Source organism: Lynx canadensis, chromosome A3 (genome assembly GCF_007474595.2).
Source record: "Lynx canadensis isolate LIC74 chromosome A3, mLynCan4.pri.v2, whole genome shotgun sequence".
Lineage (NCBI taxonomy): Eukaryota > Metazoa > Chordata > Mammalia > Carnivora > Felidae > Lynx > Lynx canadensis.
The window spans coordinates 137,489,209-137,510,058 of record NC_044305.1 but is presented as its reverse complement, the minus strand read 5'-3'; the positions used below and the strand labels follow the sequence as shown (position 1 = coordinate 137,510,058).

At 53.1% G+C, this 20,850-nt stretch overlaps 1 protein-coding gene across 1 annotated transcript; it reads left to right on the top strand.

The window, feature by feature from the left end:
- The first annotated feature begins 4,801 nt into the window (after nt 1–4,801).
- On the top strand, nt 4,802–19,902 carry ALLC (allantoicase). The gene is made up of 11 exons (XM_032592758.1): nt 4,802–4,891; nt 7,061–7,111; nt 8,566–8,653; nt 9,768–9,893; nt 10,976–11,055; nt 11,883–12,015; nt 14,750–14,905; nt 15,328–15,401; nt 16,376–16,484; nt 18,742–18,866; nt 19,563–19,902. The coding sequence occupies exons 1-11, from the start codon at nt 4,802–4,804 to the stop codon at nt 19,767–19,769; spliced, it is 1,239 nt and encodes a 412-aa protein (XP_032448649.1). The 3' UTR covers nt 19,770–19,902.
- The last annotated feature ends 948 nt before the right edge of the window (nt 19,903–20,850 follow it).

Sequence of the window (20,850 nt, the reverse complement as noted above, 5' to 3'; positions counted from 1 at the left end):
AGACCGCCAGTGTCTCGGCCTTGACGGGTTGACCTGGCAGGAGAGCTCTACGCAGAAGCCCCGTGACGTCAGCCTGCGCGTAGGGCGCGTGTCTGTCCTGTGGTGCAGTGTCCGTGGTAGTGTTGGTCTACACGGCGGTGGAGGGCTGGGCTCTTGCGCCCTCGTCGCTCAGTGCTTTCCCCGCACAGTTGAATAAGACTTCCTGGGACGGAAGGTGCTGCGTGTCCTCTGTCCACCACGGAAGCCACGTGTGGTTCCTGAGCACCGACATGTGGCTAGTGGCAGGGAAAACGACATTCTTAATTTTATTTAATTTCGATTAAACTTCCATGTGTTAAATAGCCACGCATGGCCTGTGGCTTCTCGGTTGGACAGCGTAGGTGCAGACGAATGTCGACCTCTTCTTCCGTGGCCCCCGTGGCCCGTCCTGCCTGCGTGCCTGGCACGTGCTGTCTCCCTTGTCCCTTCTTCTCCTCGAGTCCCAGCTCAGGCATCCGCTCCGGCAGGGAGCCCCAGAGCCCCGGCGGTCGCGCCGCGAGTCCGCCACTGCGATCTTGATCGGCACCGCCGGCCGTGTCTGCGACCTGCCCTCCGCGTGAGCCCGCCGCGCAGGTGGCACCCGGTGCCGTCACAGCACTGCCCAGTCGCAGGCCGGTCGACCGCATGCCGCGCGCGTGTGCCCGGGGCTCTCGCGTGTCAGTCTCGTCTGGGCGGATCCGGGTCAGAAATGTGGTTCGCGTTCCGGCTGCGTGGTTTATACGGGCTGCTTGAGCCCCCAGAGGTGCATTCCCTTCATTTGCAAGATGTGAATAACATAAAATCGCAGGGTTGTTGTGGATCAAAGACATAAAATATGTGGACTGTGCATGACGTTATTGCAAACTCACGATCAGCGTTAGCAGTTTTCTTCTGCACCTTTTCATCCTCAGGAAGACTTTAGTTCAGTGAGTGAACCAGTATCTTATCTATTTATGTATGTATTTTTTTTGAGAGAGAGTGAGTGCGTACGTGAGTGGGGGAAGAGCAGAGAGAGAGAGGGAGACATGGAATCCGAAGCGGGCTCCAGGCTCCAAGCTGTCAGCACAGAGCCCAACTCGGGGCTCGAACTCGTGAACCGTGAGATCATGGCCTGAGCCGAAGTCAGACGCTCAACCGACTGAGCCACCGAGGTGCCCCTAAACTTCTCTAAGTTTTTTTAATGTTTATTCATTTTTGAGAGACAGAGAGAGAGAGAGAGAGAGACAGAGCATGAGCAGGGGAGGGGCAGAGAGAGGGGGAGACACAGAATCCGAAGCTCCAGGCTCCGAGCTGGCAGCACAGAGCCCGACACGGAGCTCGAACCCACAAACCGTGAGATCATGACCTGAGCCGAAGTCGGACGCTTAACCGACTGAGCCACCAAAGTGCCCCATGGGAACTAGTATTCTCAAACAGAAAATGAGTTAGAAAACATTATTCACTCACCCGTTTAATGGACAAATAATTACTGTGCAGCCTGTGTGCAGCAGGCAGGGTTCCAAGCCCTGGGGAAACACCAGTGGACCCAACAGATTATTGTCCTCGTGGAGCACACGTCTAGTTGGGAAAGACAGATGATAATAAACCAGCAGATCGTACCGTGTGTCCGCCTGTCACTCTACCTGAGGGTCAGAGCGGGCCTTCCTGAGAAGGTGATGGTGGAGCACGGGCTTGAAGGGAGGGGAGGGCGTGTGCCACACAGAAGGGGGGGAAGAGCCTCCCAGCAGAGCCACGGAGGTGGGACATGCCCGTGGCACTGGTTGGGGGGGGGTCGGGGAGGCATAGGGGGCCCTGGATGGGCTGGTGGGGGAGGGCCCTGTGGACCTCGGAAGGACACCAGCTCCTCCTCTGTTTGGGAAACCACACAGGGTCTTAACTTTTGACTCTACTTAGCAAAAGGTTGGTCTGGTGTCTCGATGAGGACAGACGGCTGCAGAGAGGGAAGGACGGACACAGGGAGGCCCCTGGGGGTGTTTTCATGACGCAGGAGAGAGACGACGATGCCTCCCCCCACTTTGTCTCTCTTCGTGCGTGGGGACAGTGCGTGTAAGACGTATAATTTTACCGTGAACGATTTCATCGTGTACAGAAGCAGGTGATCTTTGGACCCCTCACGTACCCATCACCACTGACACGGTTATCGAGTCCTGGCCAGACTGTTTCATCCACGTGTTGAAGTACTTCCTCTCCTTCTCGGATAATTCGGAAGGAAATTCCGTACGTCATATCATTTCAGGGTTCTGAATCCAACTTCAGACTGGATTCGAGGCGTCAGGGGAAGAGGAGACAAATGAAAGGTGACCCTGAGGCTGTTTGGGCGGCTTGAGGACGACGTGAGTCCAGCGGGGGAGGGGAGCCCGAGTCGGGGGGGACCTCGCACGTGGGGCACGCATCCCGGGGGACAGCTGGGGTTGGCAGGTGGAAATCCAGGAAGGCGATATGTATTTGGGGACAACCAGCATGCGGGTGACGTTAGGGGCCCGGGGACCATGTGGGGCCACCGGGGTGAGAGGACGCAGCAGAGACAGGGACCCTCCAGCATGAAGAGCTTGGGGGGGAACTGCCTGTTCTTTGAGTTATTACAAGATCATCACAGACAGTGTTCCAATTCACATTCCTGACAGCAGATGGTGGGTGTCTGTTTCTTACAAAAAAGTGTCCATTTCATGAGGAAAAATGTCATATTGTGAGGAATCACGTTCTTGTGATTTCAAGGAGAGCTGACTTCTCATGTGCATTGACCATTTGTGTTTCTTCCATTGTGAATAATTCTTTCTTTAAATGTTTATTTTTGAGAGAGAGAGCCAGCAGGGGAGGGGCCGAGAGAGAAAGGGGGGCACAGAATCTGAAGCAGGATCCAGGCTCTGAGCAGACACCAGCGAGCCTGTCGCGGGGTTTAAACTCACAAACTGTGAGATCGTGACCTGAGCCCAAGTCAGATGCTCAACCGACTGAGCCACCCAAGTGCCCCCTTATTGTGAATAATTCTTTTTTTTTTATTATCTTGTTTTATTTTTTATTTTTTAAAATTTACATCCAAGTTAGCATCTAGTGCAACAATGATTTCAGGAGTAGATTCCTTAGTGCCCCTCCCCCATTTAGCCCATCCCCCCCCCACAACCCCTCCCGCAACCCTCAGTTTGTTCTCCATATTTATGAGTCTCTTCTGTTTTGTCCCCCTCCCTGCTTTTGTATTATTTTTGCTTCCCTTCCCTTCTGTTCATTTGTTTTGTATCTTAAATTCCTCATATGAGTGAAATCGTATATTTATCTTTCTCCGACTGACTAATGTCACTTAGCACAATACCCTCCAGTTCCATCCACGTACTTGCAAATGGCAAGAATTTCATTCTTTTTCATTGCCGAGTAATACTCCATTGTATCTATAGACCACATCTTCTTTATCCATTCATCCATCGATGGACATTTGGGCTCTGTCCATACTTTGGCTATTGTCGATAGTGCTGCTATAATCATGGGGGTGCGTGTGTCCCTTCAAAACAGCACACCTGTATCCCTTGGATAAATGCCTAGTAGTGCAATTGCTGGGTCGTAGGGTGGTTCTATTTTTAGTTTTTTGAGGAACCTCCGTACCGTTTTCCAGAGTGGCTGCACCAGCTTGCGTTCCCACCAACGATGCAAAAGAGATCCTCTTTCTCCGCATCCTGGCCAACATCTGTTGTGCCTGAGTTGTTAATGTGGGCCATTCTGACAGGTGTCAGGTGGTATCTCATTGTGGTTTTGATTTGTGTGAATAATTCTTAATGAGACGTTTTTTGTGTAGTTTTCTCTTTTCACCACGAGGGGTAGGAAAAAAGGTAGGAACGAAGGTCACCCGTTGGCTGAGGAGGGGGGCGACCTCTAGGCCGGCCCCGAGTCCCCCGGCCTCCTCCCATGCCTCCCCCGCTTCTCCAAATCTCGGCTTTCTCAACTTTAAACTAAGGGTGCGGCGGGGCGTGGGGGGCTGGGTTAACGTACGCCAGCCCCACTGGTGATACCACAAACGGTCCCGGATGGAGCCGTCTCCGTGCTGTGGTCTCGGATGGTTCCAGAGCATTGCTCGGCATGGGTGTCTGGGGCATCGGCCTCCCCCATGGGGGAGTCCGTGTGGGCAGGGCATGCATTCTCCTGTGTACCCCATTTCTAGCCAGGGCCTGCCAGCTAGTTGCTCAAGAAGTGATTTTTGAATGGATCCAAACACTATTAAAAGCAAATTATTCCTTTCTAAACTAGAAAAAGTTTCCCCTTTAAAAAATAAAAAAGGGGCGCCTGGGTGGCTCAGTCGGTCGAGCGTCCGACTTCGGCTCAGGTCATGATCTCGCGGTCCGTGGGTTCGAGCCCCGCGTCGGGCTCCGTGCTGACGGCTCGGAGCCTGGAGCCTGCTTCCGATTCTGTGTCTCCCTCTCTCTCTGCCCTCCCCCGCTTGTCCTCTGTCTCTATCTTCCAAAAATAACTAAACGTTAGGAAAAAAATTTAAAAAATGAAATAAAATTGCAATTTGAGGCAGTGGGATTCGTGTATTTGGTGGAACTTTGTTCTTACGTAGTTCAGAGGGAGTGTGCTCTCATTCACTCCCGGTTCAGTGTTTGCACAAAGTCACAACCTGGAGTTGGGGACCCTGGAGTGCGTGGGCACCCGCCACGTCCACTGGACAATATGTGTGTTGTCGAGTGTCTCAGACCTTGGTTTGGGGGACCCGGGTGAGGGCCTCGCTTGCTCACGCGGGTTCTGCTACCCCCTACGCCCGAGGCTGACCGAGCCTCCCTTCTCGTTGCTAGGAAGCATGGCCGACTCTCCCAGGGAGGGAAAACCGGCCAGGTCTCTGGACTTCACCCGGCTGGTTGACATGGCCTCTGAGTCCGTAGGAGGAGAGGTAAGTGGGGGTGTCACGGCAAGGAGAACACTGCAGGAACCTAGTTAGAATGGCCAGAATTGGGCCGAAGGTCCAGCCCGTTATTGCAAAAGGCTTCCGAAGAATTTTTAAGAAACTGGGGACAATTCTAGCCAAGGCAGTATTGCTTTAAGCTTAGAGCAAAAAGACATCCTGCACCTGTGACGAGTCCTCCGTCCCTCTGTGTCTTCTCACGGTATAGATCAGTGGTCCTCAGATGTCAGTGTGGGGATTACCTGGAACAGTTGTTGACAAGCACAGGGCACTGCGATACCGGTAAAGTGCAGAGGCACTGAGCGCCAGCACCTCTCAGGTGCGTCGTCCGGTACAGACGGGGCTGAGGGGGGCGTCCTGCCCTCCAGAGGCTCCTGCTCCCCCAGGGAGACAGGTGCTGCGGGAGCCGGGGGCCGCGAGTGGGGCGGGAGGTGCTGGGAAAGGCTGTGCGGCCCCTGTCTGCACAGGGGGTCTTCCAGTGGGAGAGGGAGCCGGCGAGGAAAAGGGGCGAGGGGCCGCTTCGGTCAGGACGCCGGGGGAGGCAGCGAGGCGTGCCCCAGCTGGTTGAGTGTTTCTGGAAGTCATCAGGGGCTTGCTGGGGGGCATGGGCCCGGGGAGGTCGGAGAGGCCCCGGGTGCCCCGTGAGGGTTTCTGCCGAGGCGCCAGCGACGGGCCTGGACGCGTTCCCGCATGTCCGCTCCGCTCACCCGGGCTTGGCCCTTGCAGACTCTCAGCGGGCGGGTCGGCCCCGACACAGCCGCGATCCCCTCCACTCTGCCTCCGCGACAGTCATCCGCAGCAAAACAGCGAGGTCTCCCCTGACCTGTAGGTTCTGGGCTGGGGTCCGAGGACGGTAGTGTCATTAGAGGCGAATTATGCTCGGAGGCTGAGACTGGCTTTGCCAACGATAGTTCGGCAACTAATAGCCTGCGCGATCACGATTCCTAGACAACACGCCCAAACCCGCGACACTAACTACACTCGTGGTCCAGGCAGCGGGGAGAGGAGATCAATGAAGTCCGGGGCTAGGCGAGGTGTCCTTCTCTGCAAGCTGGTTCTCCGTAGAGTCAGTCCTTCCAGCCCAGAGCTGGGGGCCGGCTGCCGGCCCGGGTCCCTCGTGGCTGCTGGAGGCGGCACCGGGGCACGCGGGCAGGGCGGCTGCTCCGATGGCTGGCACCGCGGGGCCGTCGCGCGGCTTGCCCCGCCACCCACGAGGAGCGGCCTCGGCAGGGCAGGGGCAGGGGTCCCTTCTGCCGAGACCGTGGCCCGGGTCAACCAGTGCCGCCTGAGGAGGCTCGGCCCCGGCAGCCGCGGTGTGTCGAGATCTCTGGAGAGCTACTCATGTCGGCAAAGTGGAGCCTTGCCCAGAGCGGACCCTCTGCGTAGACCCCACAGAGTCCCAGTAGTGGGAGTTTCAGTGTCCCTTCCGCGAAGCCGCTGTGCCCGTCAATGCTCGAGCCGCTGAGCCCTCGCGACAGGTGCCGGTGACAGCGTCCTGACACGGCTTCCTCCACGTAGACAGATGCCCCCTGATGAACACACCTCACTTCAGCCACAGACGAGTGGCCTTGCAACCGTCACCGGCTAATTCCCGACACCAGTGCCCGGGGTCCCCTCCCGACGGCAGCTGTCACGAGGGTCTGGCTTCGGCCGGTGGGGCCGCGGCCCGTTTTGTCCAGAAAAGTCCATTTACACCTGTTTTCTTGGGGTGATGAGTAGCAACCCCCTCCCTCTCACAAATGTCCTGCTTTGGCTGATGAATTACCAGGCGCCCCCTCCTGCAGGGCGTCCGACGGTGAGACAGCCGAACCACAGGCATGGCCCAGGGTGGTGTTTTTGGGCCATCGCTCTGTGTGCGAGCGAGTCACAAAGCCCAGTGTCCTCCATTCGTGAAAAGGAGAGTTGGTGTAGTTTCTTCCTGAGTGTAAGAAGTCAGCACGTCCCCATCCAGATGGCAAAGGGGTGCAGAGTACAGGCTGGAACGAGCTGAGGCAGGCCACGAAGTCTAGACGTGTCAAAAGCATAGCGGCTTCATTGCATAGCGTTCTCTCCCCCTGGCAATTCCACGTTTCTTTCTACCGCGTCTTTTGCAAAACGAAATAAAATCGTTTTTAACTTATGGCTGTTTTATCTTTACTTCTTTCTTTCTTTGTCTAGATTTTATTTGCAACGGATGATTTTTTTGCTCCTGCGGAAAACCTCATAAAGGTATTGTCAGCGGGCATCCCGCACCGTAAAGGTATCGTAAGTGGGCACCCCGCACCGTGAAGCGTTGGGGTAGACCCATCTGTGCCGACACGGCAATTAGAATCTGCCCGGATGTTTGAGATGGGAGTCCTGGAGTGTGGACCGGTAACTGGCACGTTGGAACAGTAGAAACATGTAGAGATCCGCACCAGCTCGTGCTAAGACACATTGGAGACAGACGGGCATCGGACACAGGGACGTGGGGGGCTGCGTGGCTTCATGGGAAAATCGCTGAGATCCTTGCATACCGTCCTCTGTCTCACGCAGAGCTCATAATCTGGGCCAGGAAGAAATCTGGCACACACGTTGAGTTTTGGGGACGTGTCTTACCTGCCTAATTGCAAAAGTGTAGGACGTGCTTATTAACAAAACAAGAGAAAAAACAAACCTGAAAATATAGGGAAGAAAGCAACCTCGGCTGGAATCCTGCTACCTTGCTACGCCGGCCGTGGGGTGTGAGTTCTCGTGAGTGGGCAGCATGCTGTCCTCCACCGTGGTTACCGGCCATGTCGTCACCCTGGTGACAGGGCCCCTCTTTCCGGGCAGGACCTGGCCAGGTCTAGAGCATGTTAAAGTATGACATTCCAAGGACATCTTGCATACATTAACTTACTCCTCAGAGAAAATGACAATAGAATGAGGAACAGAGATGTTGATTTACTTGTTCTAGGTCACACAGCTAATAGATGTCAAAGCTCTTTTCGTTTTACCATATGTCTGTCTATAGAAAACTTAAATGCCTACACACTTTGACCTGTTATTCCACGGGTTTATATTATTTGCAAAAGTAGGCAAAGATGTGTAGAAAATATTCATCCCAGTGTTGTTTGGAGGGGAAAGAGCCAATCCAACTGTCCATAGACGGGACCCATATATGAACTTCCATATATGGGACACTGTGTAGCCACTAAAAGGAATAGGCTAGCTGTCTACACACAGAGCAGCTCCGAGGGCCGGGGTCCAAGGGTACAGCTGGGCCTCAGCATCCCGCCTACGCCTCACGCGCTTGGGCCGGATTCCTTGTTAAGCAGTCTTTTCTGGGTTGCCTGGGAGACGTACCCTTTCTGGCTCTTTCTTTCAGGATGCCGTAGGCTGCATTGGGGGGGCTGCGCCGTTTGTGGGGCCACGGAATTCACTGCGATGGGGTTTCAGCTGTCGCTACGGCCAGTTAATTCTATGCATCGAGGGCCGCAGAGAAGCAGGATTTCTTTCTCTGGAGGTGTCGCAAAATGGGGCGGCCTCTCCTGATCTGGAACGGGTTACCCGAGTGCGAGGGTCGCGGCAGGCACCCCCACGCCGGCCGAGGATTCCCTCCGAGTCCCCGTTGGCGTGGGTCTCCTGTACCTCGGGGGGACAAAACAGGCCAGGCCCTCGCAGGGACGGCAACCACCACCTTGTCTCCGTCTCTGCTTTAGAGTAAAAGCCCAAGCTTCAGAGAAGACGAATACACGGAGTTTGGGAAGTGGATGGATGGATGGGAGACCAGAAGGAAAAGGATTCCAGGTACTGAGACCGCTCCTTGTGGCAACGCGGCGAAGCTTAAACGCGGGTGTTGGGAAGCCGGGGAGCGTTCTGGCAGCTCCGTCCCGGGTCCCCGGACCTCACGTGACCCTTCCGAACATCAGGCTCGGAGGGTTTAGGAAGGGGTCGTCTGTGCGCCATCAGGTGAAAAGGAGGACGTGCTGCTGGGACAGCGGGCGTGTTGGCGAGGCTGTGGGGGGCGGGGCGCACCTCCCCGAGCGGGGTGGCAACGTCACAGGGTGGCGTGCGTGTGTGCGTTGCGTCTACACGGCTCTCTGAAGAGGGTGCTCTGGTCCCTCCTTGACCGCTGTGTAGACGGGCTCGCCCACGCAGCCCCCGTCCCGTCACCGGTGAGAAGGGCCGGCTTTTATTCGTTGCTCCTCACCAGGCTCAATGAAAATACCCCTGTGAAAGCTGCAGACGCGCCTGTGAGAGCAAACTAAATCGGCATTGTAACCGGGTTCTTATCCAGCTGATAACTGGGTTCTTCGGCTGCGTCAAGTGCTACGAGGTCCTGGGTGTTTCCCAGGTCCATTAGCAGCTGCTGATGAATCTGGGCATTTCCAGGCCGGGTCTACACGTGACCACAAGTAGCCAGGGAGTACTGGGTGACCTGTGGCTTGTAGACTTCTTGCGCTTTAGCAGCCGCGGGGAGGGGGCAGCTGGGCCCCGCAGAGCCTGAGGCGACGGCGAGCAGGCGGTTTGCCGGAGGCCCAGCCGTGCGTCAAGCACCTGCCGAGGGGGGCGGGCTGTTCTCTACCCTGGACGCAGTCACATTTGAGTTTTGGAAGCTGATCTCGTCCCTGATTCTCAGTCGAAGAAGGAGGCTCGCAGGGGCCGGTTTTCACTTTGGAACCGGAATCGGGTCTCCCTGGATCCAAGGCCCGTGCCTGGGGCGGAGGGCTGTCGTGGGGCACGGGGCGTGCGTGGCCGCGCCGAGGGCGTCTGTACGTCACAGCCGAGAGTGACCCTGCGTGCCCTTTCCTGGGATGGGAGGGGGTGTCGCCGAGTCTTTTCTTCGTCTCGGTCCTGTTCAATCACGCGCTTTGTCTGCCGAGTTACGCCTGACGGGGATGCCCTCGCTTCCCTCCCGTAGGTCACGACTGGTGCCTCATCAAGCTGGGGATACAAGGGATTATCCGGGGCTTCGATGTGGACATTTCCTACTTCATGGGAGATTACGCTCCTCGGATATCAATCCAAGCAGCAAACTTGGAAGGAGGTGCCTTGGGAACCGTTCCCCTGGCCTGCTCCCCCTCCCCCAGCACCCCCGCCCCGTGCAATTTCCGCCCAGACAGGTTCAGCAACGTGTCTAAGGCCACGTTAGTGCCACAGGCTTTAGAACTTGGGTTCCCAGTGCAGCGTTCCGTGGTTTCTGAGTTTTAGCTTGGCCACGTGTGGAGTCCATTGTTCCCACGCTCTTGGGGCCTCGCCGGGGCGAGCAGGGTGCAGGGGAGGGCAGCGCGTGGGCTGCTGGACAGCACGGAGCCAGGCGTGGGCCGGCTGTGGGGTGGTGGCTGTCCCTGTGGGCACGAGTGTGGCAGCCACGGAGTTGTCAGGAAGGGGTTCTTTGCGCCTCGTGGGACGAAGCATAAGTACAAGTCAGACCCCTGCTTTTGCTCCTTCGACGGTACCGTCTGATGCTGGTCCCAGCGTTACTGTTTTTAGAAGCAGGGACCACGATGTGTGTGTACGTACACGTGTTTAGGGAAGATGAATCACGCCGGTTGGCAGATTTACGCTGAAAGCACCGTGTCCACGGCCCTGTACGAGGCTCTACGGAAGGGGACGGGCCCTGCTCCCGACACTGGGGGCACCTGAGGACGTAGGTGAGGACAGGACAGGTGCTGCTGCCGAGGCAGGAAATGCCTGATGCCAAAAAGGAGGATTCCTTCCGAGTCCGATTCGGGATCGCCCAAGTGTCGATTCCAAGGATGCCGTGGGGGACGGTCTTCTTCTGGCCTTGACGTTGCAATTTTCCAGAACCTCCATTGATCCGACTCCTGAGAACTCGAGTCGTGTGATAGATTTGCTGCAGCTAGACTCACCCTGGAGGTGGTGTTGTATTTTGACGAGCAAAAGTACTACCAAATGTACTGCAGCACCTTCTGGAATTACTCAGTATTTCAAATGTCGAGGAACTTCAGCAAGTCTATCACTTTGATCATCGGATACTTTGACTTAAGGAAGCTTCTCTCTGGGGTGATTTGGCGGAATAAAAACGAGCAGACCGCCCACTAGGAGAATATTGTCTTTGATTCCGAACGTGAACGTAACCGTAACCGTTGGTCCCTCTGCCTCCAGATAAAGCACCAGAAATGCCACAGAGAGGAGTCAGGACAGGGGCCGCGGCCACCCCGGCGGAGTTTGAGGCTGTTGCTAAGGTGCGTCTGCTAACAGGGTCGGCGGTTTGTCGCGGTGGCCAGGGCACAGGCCTGGGCACGAGGGTGCTTCTTAGGGACACCCCACCCACTCACGCCTCTCCTCATCTACTTGTCCAGCGTCACAAATGGTTTCCACAGCCCGAGTGAGGTCTAGCGATGTGTCCCAGGGGGTCTGCCCGGCCCTGCTACCTGCCAGGTGCTACCCCGATAAGATAAATACAGAAATCGGGAGTACGACTTTACGTACCTTTTATGCCTGCCGAGTCTGGCAAAGGAACCACGTGGACTTGTGCTTTTTTGTACATTCCTGTCTTTTAAAGCCTGTCCAGTCGTTAATTTATATTGTGTTTTACGAAAGTGTTGATCCATAACAGACTGGGAAATAAACAGTGAGAGGAACAACACACAGGCCCTTCAGTCTGAGGAATGCTGGTCACGACGTTCAGGTCAACCCGTTCACCCCAGGTCTCAGGGTCCAAGGGAGCAGCCTGGTGTGCACCGATGTTCACGTCACCGATTCTGGTTTCTTCTAGAATCCTCAGAGGGAGTCCCAGGTCTTGTCCCTTCTTCCCAACCCTCCCTGCCCGTTCCCCTGCTGCCATCGCCCGGTGCCTATTTCGATCTGGATGAAAAGCCCTCAGGGCTGTAGTCTGCTTATTAAACCTGGGACTTGATCTTTATCAGTATTTTTATTGAAGTATTTTACTAGGCAGCCATCATCAGGTTTTGTTCCAAAGTATCTCTATCCTGCAGGCCCCACACGAGCACCGGGGTGAGAGAATTTACTGTCCTTGGGGCCACTGCTAACACTTTCTATTTATTGCTAGCTGGGGTCCAACGACTGGAATTACTTGGTTCCCATGACAGAGCTTAAACCAGGAAAGCCTGCTTCCAGCCACAATTATTTTCGTGTCGACTCCCAGCAGAGGTGGACTCACGTGAGACTCAACATTTTCCCGGGTAAGTGTGATGTGGCCCCATCTGCCGTCTTGTGGCCTCTTGACTTGGTGTGGGCACGTTTCAGGGTGAAGGCACTTATCTCTCTAGCATTTTCGGGTGACAGGTGGCCCCTTTTTGTGCCCTAGGAAGTTCTCGTCGCGGCCCAGCCATCCGTTGGTAGTTATTGAAAAAGCACCAGGTCAATTAGGAGGTGATGGGAGGGAGTTGTGTCAGGTTAAATGTCTCCTAACAAATTCTATTTCGCCAGGTGCACCAGCAGATGAGGCGGTGTGTGCAAAAGTCCCTCATTTTCTCTTACTTAACAACTTTGTTGTGATGTAATTCACCGACTTGCAGTGCACCGTTCAGCGGTTTATGGTTTAGCCGGGTAATGCGGAAAAACACCGTATAGGTGCAACCATCACCACGCTCAATTTGAGAACACTACTCTCACCTCAAAAGGAAATCCTGTATCTTGCTCTCAACCCTCACCTCCCTCGGCCCTCAGCAGCCACCAGTCTGCTTTCTGTCTGGACAGAGTTGACCATGCTGGACATTTCACATAAATGGTCTTTTGTGACTCGCCTCTTTCGCTTACCATGTTTTCAAGGCTCGTTATCAGGGGTACTTTATGTCTTTCCGTGGAGGAACGATACTCCATTGTATGGATAAACCGTACTGTTTCTATAGTCATCTACTGATGGACATTTGGGTTGTTTCCACCTGTTGGCTATAAAAACGCTGCTGTAATATTCCTTTATGGGTTTTTGTGTGGATATATGTTTTCATTTGGGTATACACGTAGGATTGGACTCACTGGGCCATATGATAACTATGTTTTTATTTACGTTTTTTAAATAAAGTTTGAGAGAGCACCTGCACATGTGAGTGGGGGAAGGGCAGAGAGAAAGAGGGAGAGAGAGAATCCCGAGCAGGCTCCACACTGCCAGCACAGAGCCTGACGTGGGCTCCGTCCCACGAACAGCGAGGTCACGACCTGAGCCGAAATCAAGAGCCGGATGCTTAATGAGCCACCCAGACGCCCTGATAGCTACATTTTTAATTGTTGGAGGAACCCTCCCATTGTTTTCCACCATGGTGGCACTATCTTACGTTGTCACCGTCACCAACACGTACTGTCATCTGCCTGTTTGACTGGAGCCATCTTAGAGGATGTGCAGTGGGGTCTCCTTGTGGTTTTGACTTGCATTTCTCTAGGACTAATGATGACCAGCATATTTCAGTTCTGTACTTGGCCATTTGCGTGTGTTGATGTACAGATCATATACATACACACACACACACACACACACACACACACACACACACCTACATGTTTTTTTGGAAAGATACCTTTTCAGATCTTTCGCCCATTCTTAAGTTGGGTTTTTGTCTTTTATTGTTGAATTGCAAGAGCTCTTTGTATTTCCTAGATACAAATCCTTTATCAGATTTACAAATATTTTCCCCGGGGTTCAAGTATAAAGGGGAAGGAACCAGTGTTTTGTCCTGGAGTGGCAACAGGTTGCTTTAGATGAGTCACTCTCAGAGCGTGGAGTGGCATGCCTGATGTCCCTGATAGTTTTGATTAAAAGCGAGGCTGGATATGAACTCTGTAAAGAAGAATCTTATTTTTTAAAGACTTAAAATCAGCTTTACACTCAACAGGCAAGTGTGTTCTGTGCGTCGGAGTGAATCCCGATGCTCCGTGAACCAGAGGAGAGGTTCCCCTAAGTTAGTTTCTGCTGAATGACCCCCTCTGGTGTAATTTTTAGGGTTTTATGCCAACACAGTCTGGTTTTATTTATTGTAAATATCAAGACCGTTCTACTGAATTCTTTTCTGATCACTCACTTTCATCAAGGTTTTCGTGGAACAATATAAGGGCTTGGTTTCAGTAGAATAACGAGGAAAGCTGTTTATACAAAGCTTCCTCCCATCTTCCAGGAAGTACTATTCAAACACATAAAATATTCGCTTTCTCAGAATCCGAGAATGTGAGTTGATGTGGGCGGCTACTGTGTGTTCTGCAGACCTACTCTAGGCTGCTGTGGTTCTCAGAGCGATTTGGTTTTGTGAACATTATCTTCCCTCTTCTCAATCAGTGTTTTTACAAAAATAGAAACATAAGGCTCTTGTATGAGTCTGTGTGGTATTTAGCAACGCTAATTTGTGGCCCCAAACATTATATCTCTGGTGGATCTTCCAACAGCTCTTTGACCTTCCTGGAGTTATTAATCCAATAAGAAATGTCAGCACCTGCTGTGTGCCAGGACCAGTACTAGGTAGAGACAATAGAGAAGCAAACGAGATAGATCACTATTCTGGCTTTCAAAGATTTTATATTCTGGTTCTGAGATACTGATATCAGCAGGAGCTTAAACAAATACATGACAAGATCATTTCAGGCTGTGATTTGAGCTCTGGCAAAAATTCGCAGGAGGGGATGATGACGCACCCAACCTGGAGAGTCAGGCGGGGCCAGGCAGAGCTGGAGGGAGATAACTAGACAGTGACAGGAAGAGCATCTCTGACGGCATGACACATAAGGTGACACCTAAGAACAACAAATGGCCTTTTGCAGAGCTGGGAAAGTAGTTCCAGTACAAGGGAATGGTGGGTGCAAATGCCCTGGGGCAGTAGGGTTGGTGTATTTGAGAAACAGAGCAGGCAGGTGTGGAGAGCTTTGTCGTTTATGACCCACAAACAGCCCCCTCTCCAAGTAAGAAATGACCGCGGCCTCTTTCCTTCTCAGACGGTGGGATTGCACGTCTTAGAGTGTATGGTTGTGGACAGAAGGACTGGACCGCAACTGATCCCAAGGAACCGTTTGACCTCGCAGCCATCGCTCACGGGGGCACCTGTGTAGGATTCAGCAACGCGCACTTTGGGCATCCAAACAATATGATAGGTGAGATGCTGCTGTGGGAGCTGGCCTGCATTTGGGGCGTCTGGGCACCCGCACCAAGCACCCCAATATGGTATGAACCCGCACTAAGCACCCCAATAGGATATGAGCGACTTAGGAGGCGTCGTCTTGAAGCACGGGGGTGGATGCGATCGACCATCCACACACAGGATTGGATGCCCTTATGATGTGAAGTAAATCAGTTTTCCTTCCTAATTTTCCTTCCTAATTTTGGCTGAAAGGGAAGAGTAAAACTTACCCTATGGCTGCATGTGAATTTATCAAAACGTTAAGCTGAATGGCAATAATTTATGTAGCAACGTTCAGGCACAAGGGATCTGTGGTTTCGTTACTCCCATGCATTCATTCTCACATTTAAGATAAAATCCTGTGACACTCCCATTAAATAATGTCATTTCTGGCAGGAGTCGGCAAGGCTAGGTGTATGGCTGATGGCTGGGAGACCGCAAGGAGGCCGGACAGGCCACCGGTGTTAGAGGTAAGAAGTTCAAAACGGCCACGATTCAGAGTCTCCTCTGTCTTGTTTTAAGTTTACATCAAGGAAGCGCTTCCTTCCGGAACCTCGTAGGCAGCATTCCGGAAGTACTTCTCGTCGTTTTCCGGATTGCCTACTGCTTCACGGTAACATCAGGGCAGGACCCAGAAGGCGCACACGCTGGCCGCGCCTGCTACTCCAACGAATGGTTGAAATGCCGCCGGTTCTATAATTAAGGGTCTACAATTTAATGATATAAAACCCGTGGATAAATTCACTGGTTGACCTGGAGGCAAAAAAACCCCACCAGTGTCATGGTTTTCGGTACCTACGTGTCCCTGGGTGAGACCACCTACGTATATGAGTGTGTGACAGACAGGGGGCTCAGCTGTTCAGTTTGCCTAGTAACTAATGTGAGATAAGAAAGTCAAAACAAAAGCAAAACAAAACACCTTGCACTTTGTTAACCCCACCGAAAACTTCCCCGGACAACACCCCTCTCTTGGGTTAGCCTCCGTGTCAGCCAACACTTCCAATGGGAAGCGGACGACTCCCGTTGCCAGAAACTAAGTTTGGAGGCAGATTACACAGTGGTATAGATTTGACCAAGAACGTATCTACTTTGAAAGGTCAAAACGAATTGATTAGAGTACCTAGGGGCCGGGTTGGATACAGACCCTTCTGTGTGTCTCATTCTACACAGATTTACAGTCGACATAGAAAATCACATCAGAAATTTATAAAAACGTAGCAATTACCCAATAAGCTCCTGAGGCATTTAAGGAATAATAGACAAGGGGGGCAATTAACACAGAAAGTAATTTACATACCGGGGCATAGGAAACGCTCTTCTGTAGTAAGAAATAAAAGAAATGTCATCAGCACGTGTCGACATTTTTCACTCGCTGTTTTCAGAATTCGTTTCCTGAATGGCCTCAAGCTGGCTTCTTTTTATTCTTTTTCCTTTTGAATCCCAGAATGACGAGAACGGTAGTCTCCTTGTTCCGGGTTGCGAATGGGCAGTCTTCCGGCTGGCACATCCTGGAGTGATCACTCAAATTGAAATCGATACGACGTATTTTAAAGGTGAACGTAGAACCATCAGGCAGCGCACAGAACCCGCGTGCCGGTAACGCAGACCACGCAGATGACGTGGTCTGTGGGCGTGGGGCTCAGGACGGTGGGCTCGGCACTTGGCTTTTGCGCTCTCTCCGGGTGTGCAGTTTTGAGCAACTTCCTTTAGCTCTGCGGGCCCACTTCCCCCTTTGTAAAATGTCAGAGTTGAGCTGGGTCACCCCCCGGAGTCATCCGAGATTCTGTGATGCTCTAAGACTCTTCACTGTAGGGGCCCCGAATCTCATTTGGAAAGAGCCTGTGCAATCGTTCCTGGTTAGTCCCATCCAGAAGAGCTGGATGGGGGTGTATTCTCTTGGGGGGGGGACTAGGGAGATTGGTTGGGGGGGCATTTCCTGCCCAGGGTGGACGTGGACTTGTAAGGCAGGGATCTACACGTTTTCAAAAGTGTGCTATTAGTAAAAACATATTCGGACAAGTGCCGCTGGCATTTGAAACCTACTTTCTTCTGAAATATACACCTGTGTCATTATATGGACACAGTTCAAGAGGGGTTATTAAACCTTTATAATTGTCGGGTGAAATTTCGATTAGTGCTGGACTGGATGTTTCCTGACTGCTTACTTGTCTCAGTAAGCGGTGGCAGTTTATATTCATACCTTGGATGCCTGATGTTTAAACGTCTTGTGAATCATTGTGGCCTCACGCGATTACTAACGACTACACCAAGGCACAGTATGTGTTTAAGGCAAGGTTCTTCTTCAGTGGTAGTGGATTTAAGTTAATTATTTTAAGACACAGCATGGATGATTGTGACCTAATTTTGGAAGACTATTTTATTTATTTATTTAAAAAAATTTTTTTTTTAAATATTTATTTTTGAGAGAGAGAGAGAGAGACCCTGTGTGAGCAGGGGAGGAGCAGAGAGAGAGGGAGACACAGAATCCGAAGCAGGCTCCAGGCTCTGAGCCGTCAGCACAGAGCCTGAAGCGGGGCTCGAACTCACGAACCGTGAGATCGTGACCTGAGCTGAAGTTGGGACGCTCAACCGACTGAGCCGCCCAGGTGCCCCTGAAAGACTATTTCAGATCTGATTAGCGGGTCACTGCTTTCACTTTTCCACACAGCCGACGAACAGCTCATCTTGGGTCGGCGGAATGCAGCCCTGCTATCTTCTTGCGGTTCCTGGGTGCTTGTGTTTCTGGCGGTATCCTCAGTCCGTGGGTCTCTGCATGGATGATGTAAATCGCTTGCTAATTTTGTGAGCGATAGTTTAGTTAGAGCCCGGGAACGGCCAGTACGTGCACGTAACCAGGGAGCCCGGGCTGCGCCGTCCTGAATTTGCTGTCGGCCCTCTCAGTTCTATCCATCACAGCACGAGCACAGTCGCGGCCCGAGGGGCGTAATCTCACGTACACGAAACCTAACAGATATGCACGTATGTGTGTAGATACTGAAGAAACAGAAACAGAAATAGCGGCTTTCGTGTCCTCCTCCCACATCTTTCGGGTTTTCACGTGCCCTCAGCAGCGTGCTTGCGCCTTGGAGGTCACCGTCTTAAGAGATGCGCCACAGGGGGCACGGGAGCACTGAGTATTTTTTTCCTGTGATCAGAACCCCCTCCTCTGTTGATCTTAAAGTCTTAGGCACCCCTACAGCAGTTCTCCCCGCGAAGAGTGTGGGACCCTTCCCCTGAGGTCTTCTAACCCCACCGGGCACGATTCTGAGGAAACTCCAGAGAGGAGAGAGACTCAGGACCACATGTGTTACCGGGTGAAGGCGTAGCACACCTGGAAGACGGCACGTGGGGTCGAGGCCAAGCCCCGGCCGGTTAACTGGCCTCGGTCTTTCTTTTTGTTTCTCGTGACACAATGCGGTGCCATAAGGAAAGTGTCTCCCAGCCTCCCGATAGTCTGGGGTGAGCCACATAGCAGTGTGCAAGTGATTAACGCTGCAATCAGGGATGCCCATCAGGCACCTTCCACTTCCCAAGTAAAATGCCGTACACGCAAATTCAAAGGTGCCGGCCCACTAATGCGCATCGAGCGGATTTTGATTCCTCTGAAAAATGAACTCCCGCATATTGCGTCAGGCAATCCACCTCCGTCACAGATGGGTACGTTCCTCCTCTCACACGCGTCCTGCCTTTGCTTCTCTTCAGAGAGAACAACGATTTGTCCTTTGCTGGGTCTTTGAGTTGATTAAAAAGTCAGCCAAACTGCCGAGGGCAAGCAGAGTGGAGGAAGTGACCCTGAATTTGTCCCGACAGGCAATTCGCCCGACAGCTGTAAGCTGGACGGCTGCGTCCTGACGACTCAGGAGGAGGAAGACATGATCAAGCAGAAGTGGGAGCTTCCGGGCCATAAGTGGAAACCGCTGCTTCCCGTCACGAAGGTATGGCGCCCGCGGGGACCCGGGAAGGCCGGACCCGCCGTCGGGGCCGCTTTGCTCAGATTTCCTTTCCAAATCTTCTGCTCAGATTAAATAGTAAGACGCACAAGCTTCTAAAAACCGTATCTGTGCATTTATGTAATAGAAAGACAGGCTCTAGTCTTTCATCCGTGTGCATTTCTAACAACCAAGTTTTGTTTTAAACCATCATGTACAAAGGACACATGTATGTGTGGAAAATGTTTCTGCAGTGTATTGACTTTCTAGAAGGGGTGACTGATATATTTAAAGCTAAAGCTATAACAACGTGTCCTCTTGTGAGATGGACGCGGAGATGTTCCAGGAGCGTCCTCTTTGCTCCAGTAGAAGGACAGTCCTTTGTGGGTCAGAGTGGGGGGTGAGGGGTGCTCCCACGTGGTGATGGGTGATGGCCTCTGGGAGGCACCAATATGCCCACTTCTCACTTTCTTTTTCTTATCGGTGTATCCACTTAATTAACCACTGAGAACCACGAATATCATGGACCCGAGTGTTCATGTTAGCATTACCTGGGCTTTTGACCCCTGCTAGCCTTCCTCTGTGGTAAGCCAGCCTGTTATCAGTGAGTAACTGGCCTGGGTCACGGGCCCTGAGTCCACGCCAGCTGGTCTGGGCCTCACTCCGCGTTATCACAAGGACCGCTCCCTGCCTCTCTTTCAGCTGTCCGCCGACAAAAGTCACTTGTTCGACAGCCTGACCCTGGAGCTCCAGGACGTCATCACGCACGTGAGATTCACCATCACCCCGGACGGGGGCGTGAGCCGCCTGCGCCTCAACGGCTTCCCCAGCTCCCTCTGCCTCCTGCGCCCCCGGGAGAAGCCCATGATGAGGTTCTCCGTGAAGGCAGGCTTCCGGGCCAACCTGTGACTCCGTGCGGCCGTGCGGTGGCCCCGTCACACTCTTCTCTTGAAGGGTGTTTAACATCTGAAACTTAAGAGGTTTCTGGCAATTGATCTTTTTAAGACCAACGTAATTCCTGGTGATTTAATAAAGCGGTCACGTCACACCTCGGTACGTGTACCTACCGTCGCTGTGGAGCATTTGGTCGTGTGAAAATTGTCTGTGGTGAAAGATAGGCGGTCTCTTAAAGATCATTTTTTTAAAAAACACTACAAGATATTGATATTTACAGAATTGAATTCTGTACATTCTGCATGTAGATTCGGTAAGTGATACTTGTAGCTTATTGTCTTTAAAAGTTTAAGCCCATCAAAACCACCGGAAAAACATATTTCTGGAACCATTCATCTTCTCAGCTCAAGAGGATGGGCCCGTTGTTACCCAGAATAAGGAATGACGTTCACAAGGACACACACCCCCTTGAATTGTTCTTCCCCGGTGAAGGTGCATTCCGGATGCTAAACCTTCGGAACACTGTATGCTGGCTGTGCTCGTCGTAACCCGGCTTCTCACATGCCCTGAATGGGTCCATGCAATTCCTCCTGGACACGGTTTTGATTGTTAAGATGGTCCTGATGGCCTCCGCTCCCGGCCCATCCCCCAACCTCTTCTGCATAGGAGGTTGGCTAGTGTGGTGGGAAGGTGGCTGTGAATGTCCCCGGCCTCTCATTCTTGCCACCTTTGCAGAGAGATCACAGAGGCTGCCTCCTTCCCCTCGCTAGAGCTCTGTCATCCCCACCTGTCTAGGCTCTCGGATGCCCCCTCACCTGTTCTCACCCCCTGCCCCCCCAGCCCCCCACCTCTCGGACCCCTCACCTGTTCCCACTTCCTGCCCCCCATCCCCCCACCTCTGGGATGCCCCCTCACCTTTCCCTCCCCTCCCCCCGACCCCCCTCCCCCCGCCGGCTTCCCTCCCGACAGCAGGTGGCAGGCAGGCGGTCACAATCGCCGGGTCACGTCAGCACCGGCGGGGAGCCGCCCCGCGGTCCCCGCGCCCACGCCCCGGGTGCCCCGCGGCTGGAGCGCAGCGGGCGGTGGCCGGCGGCCC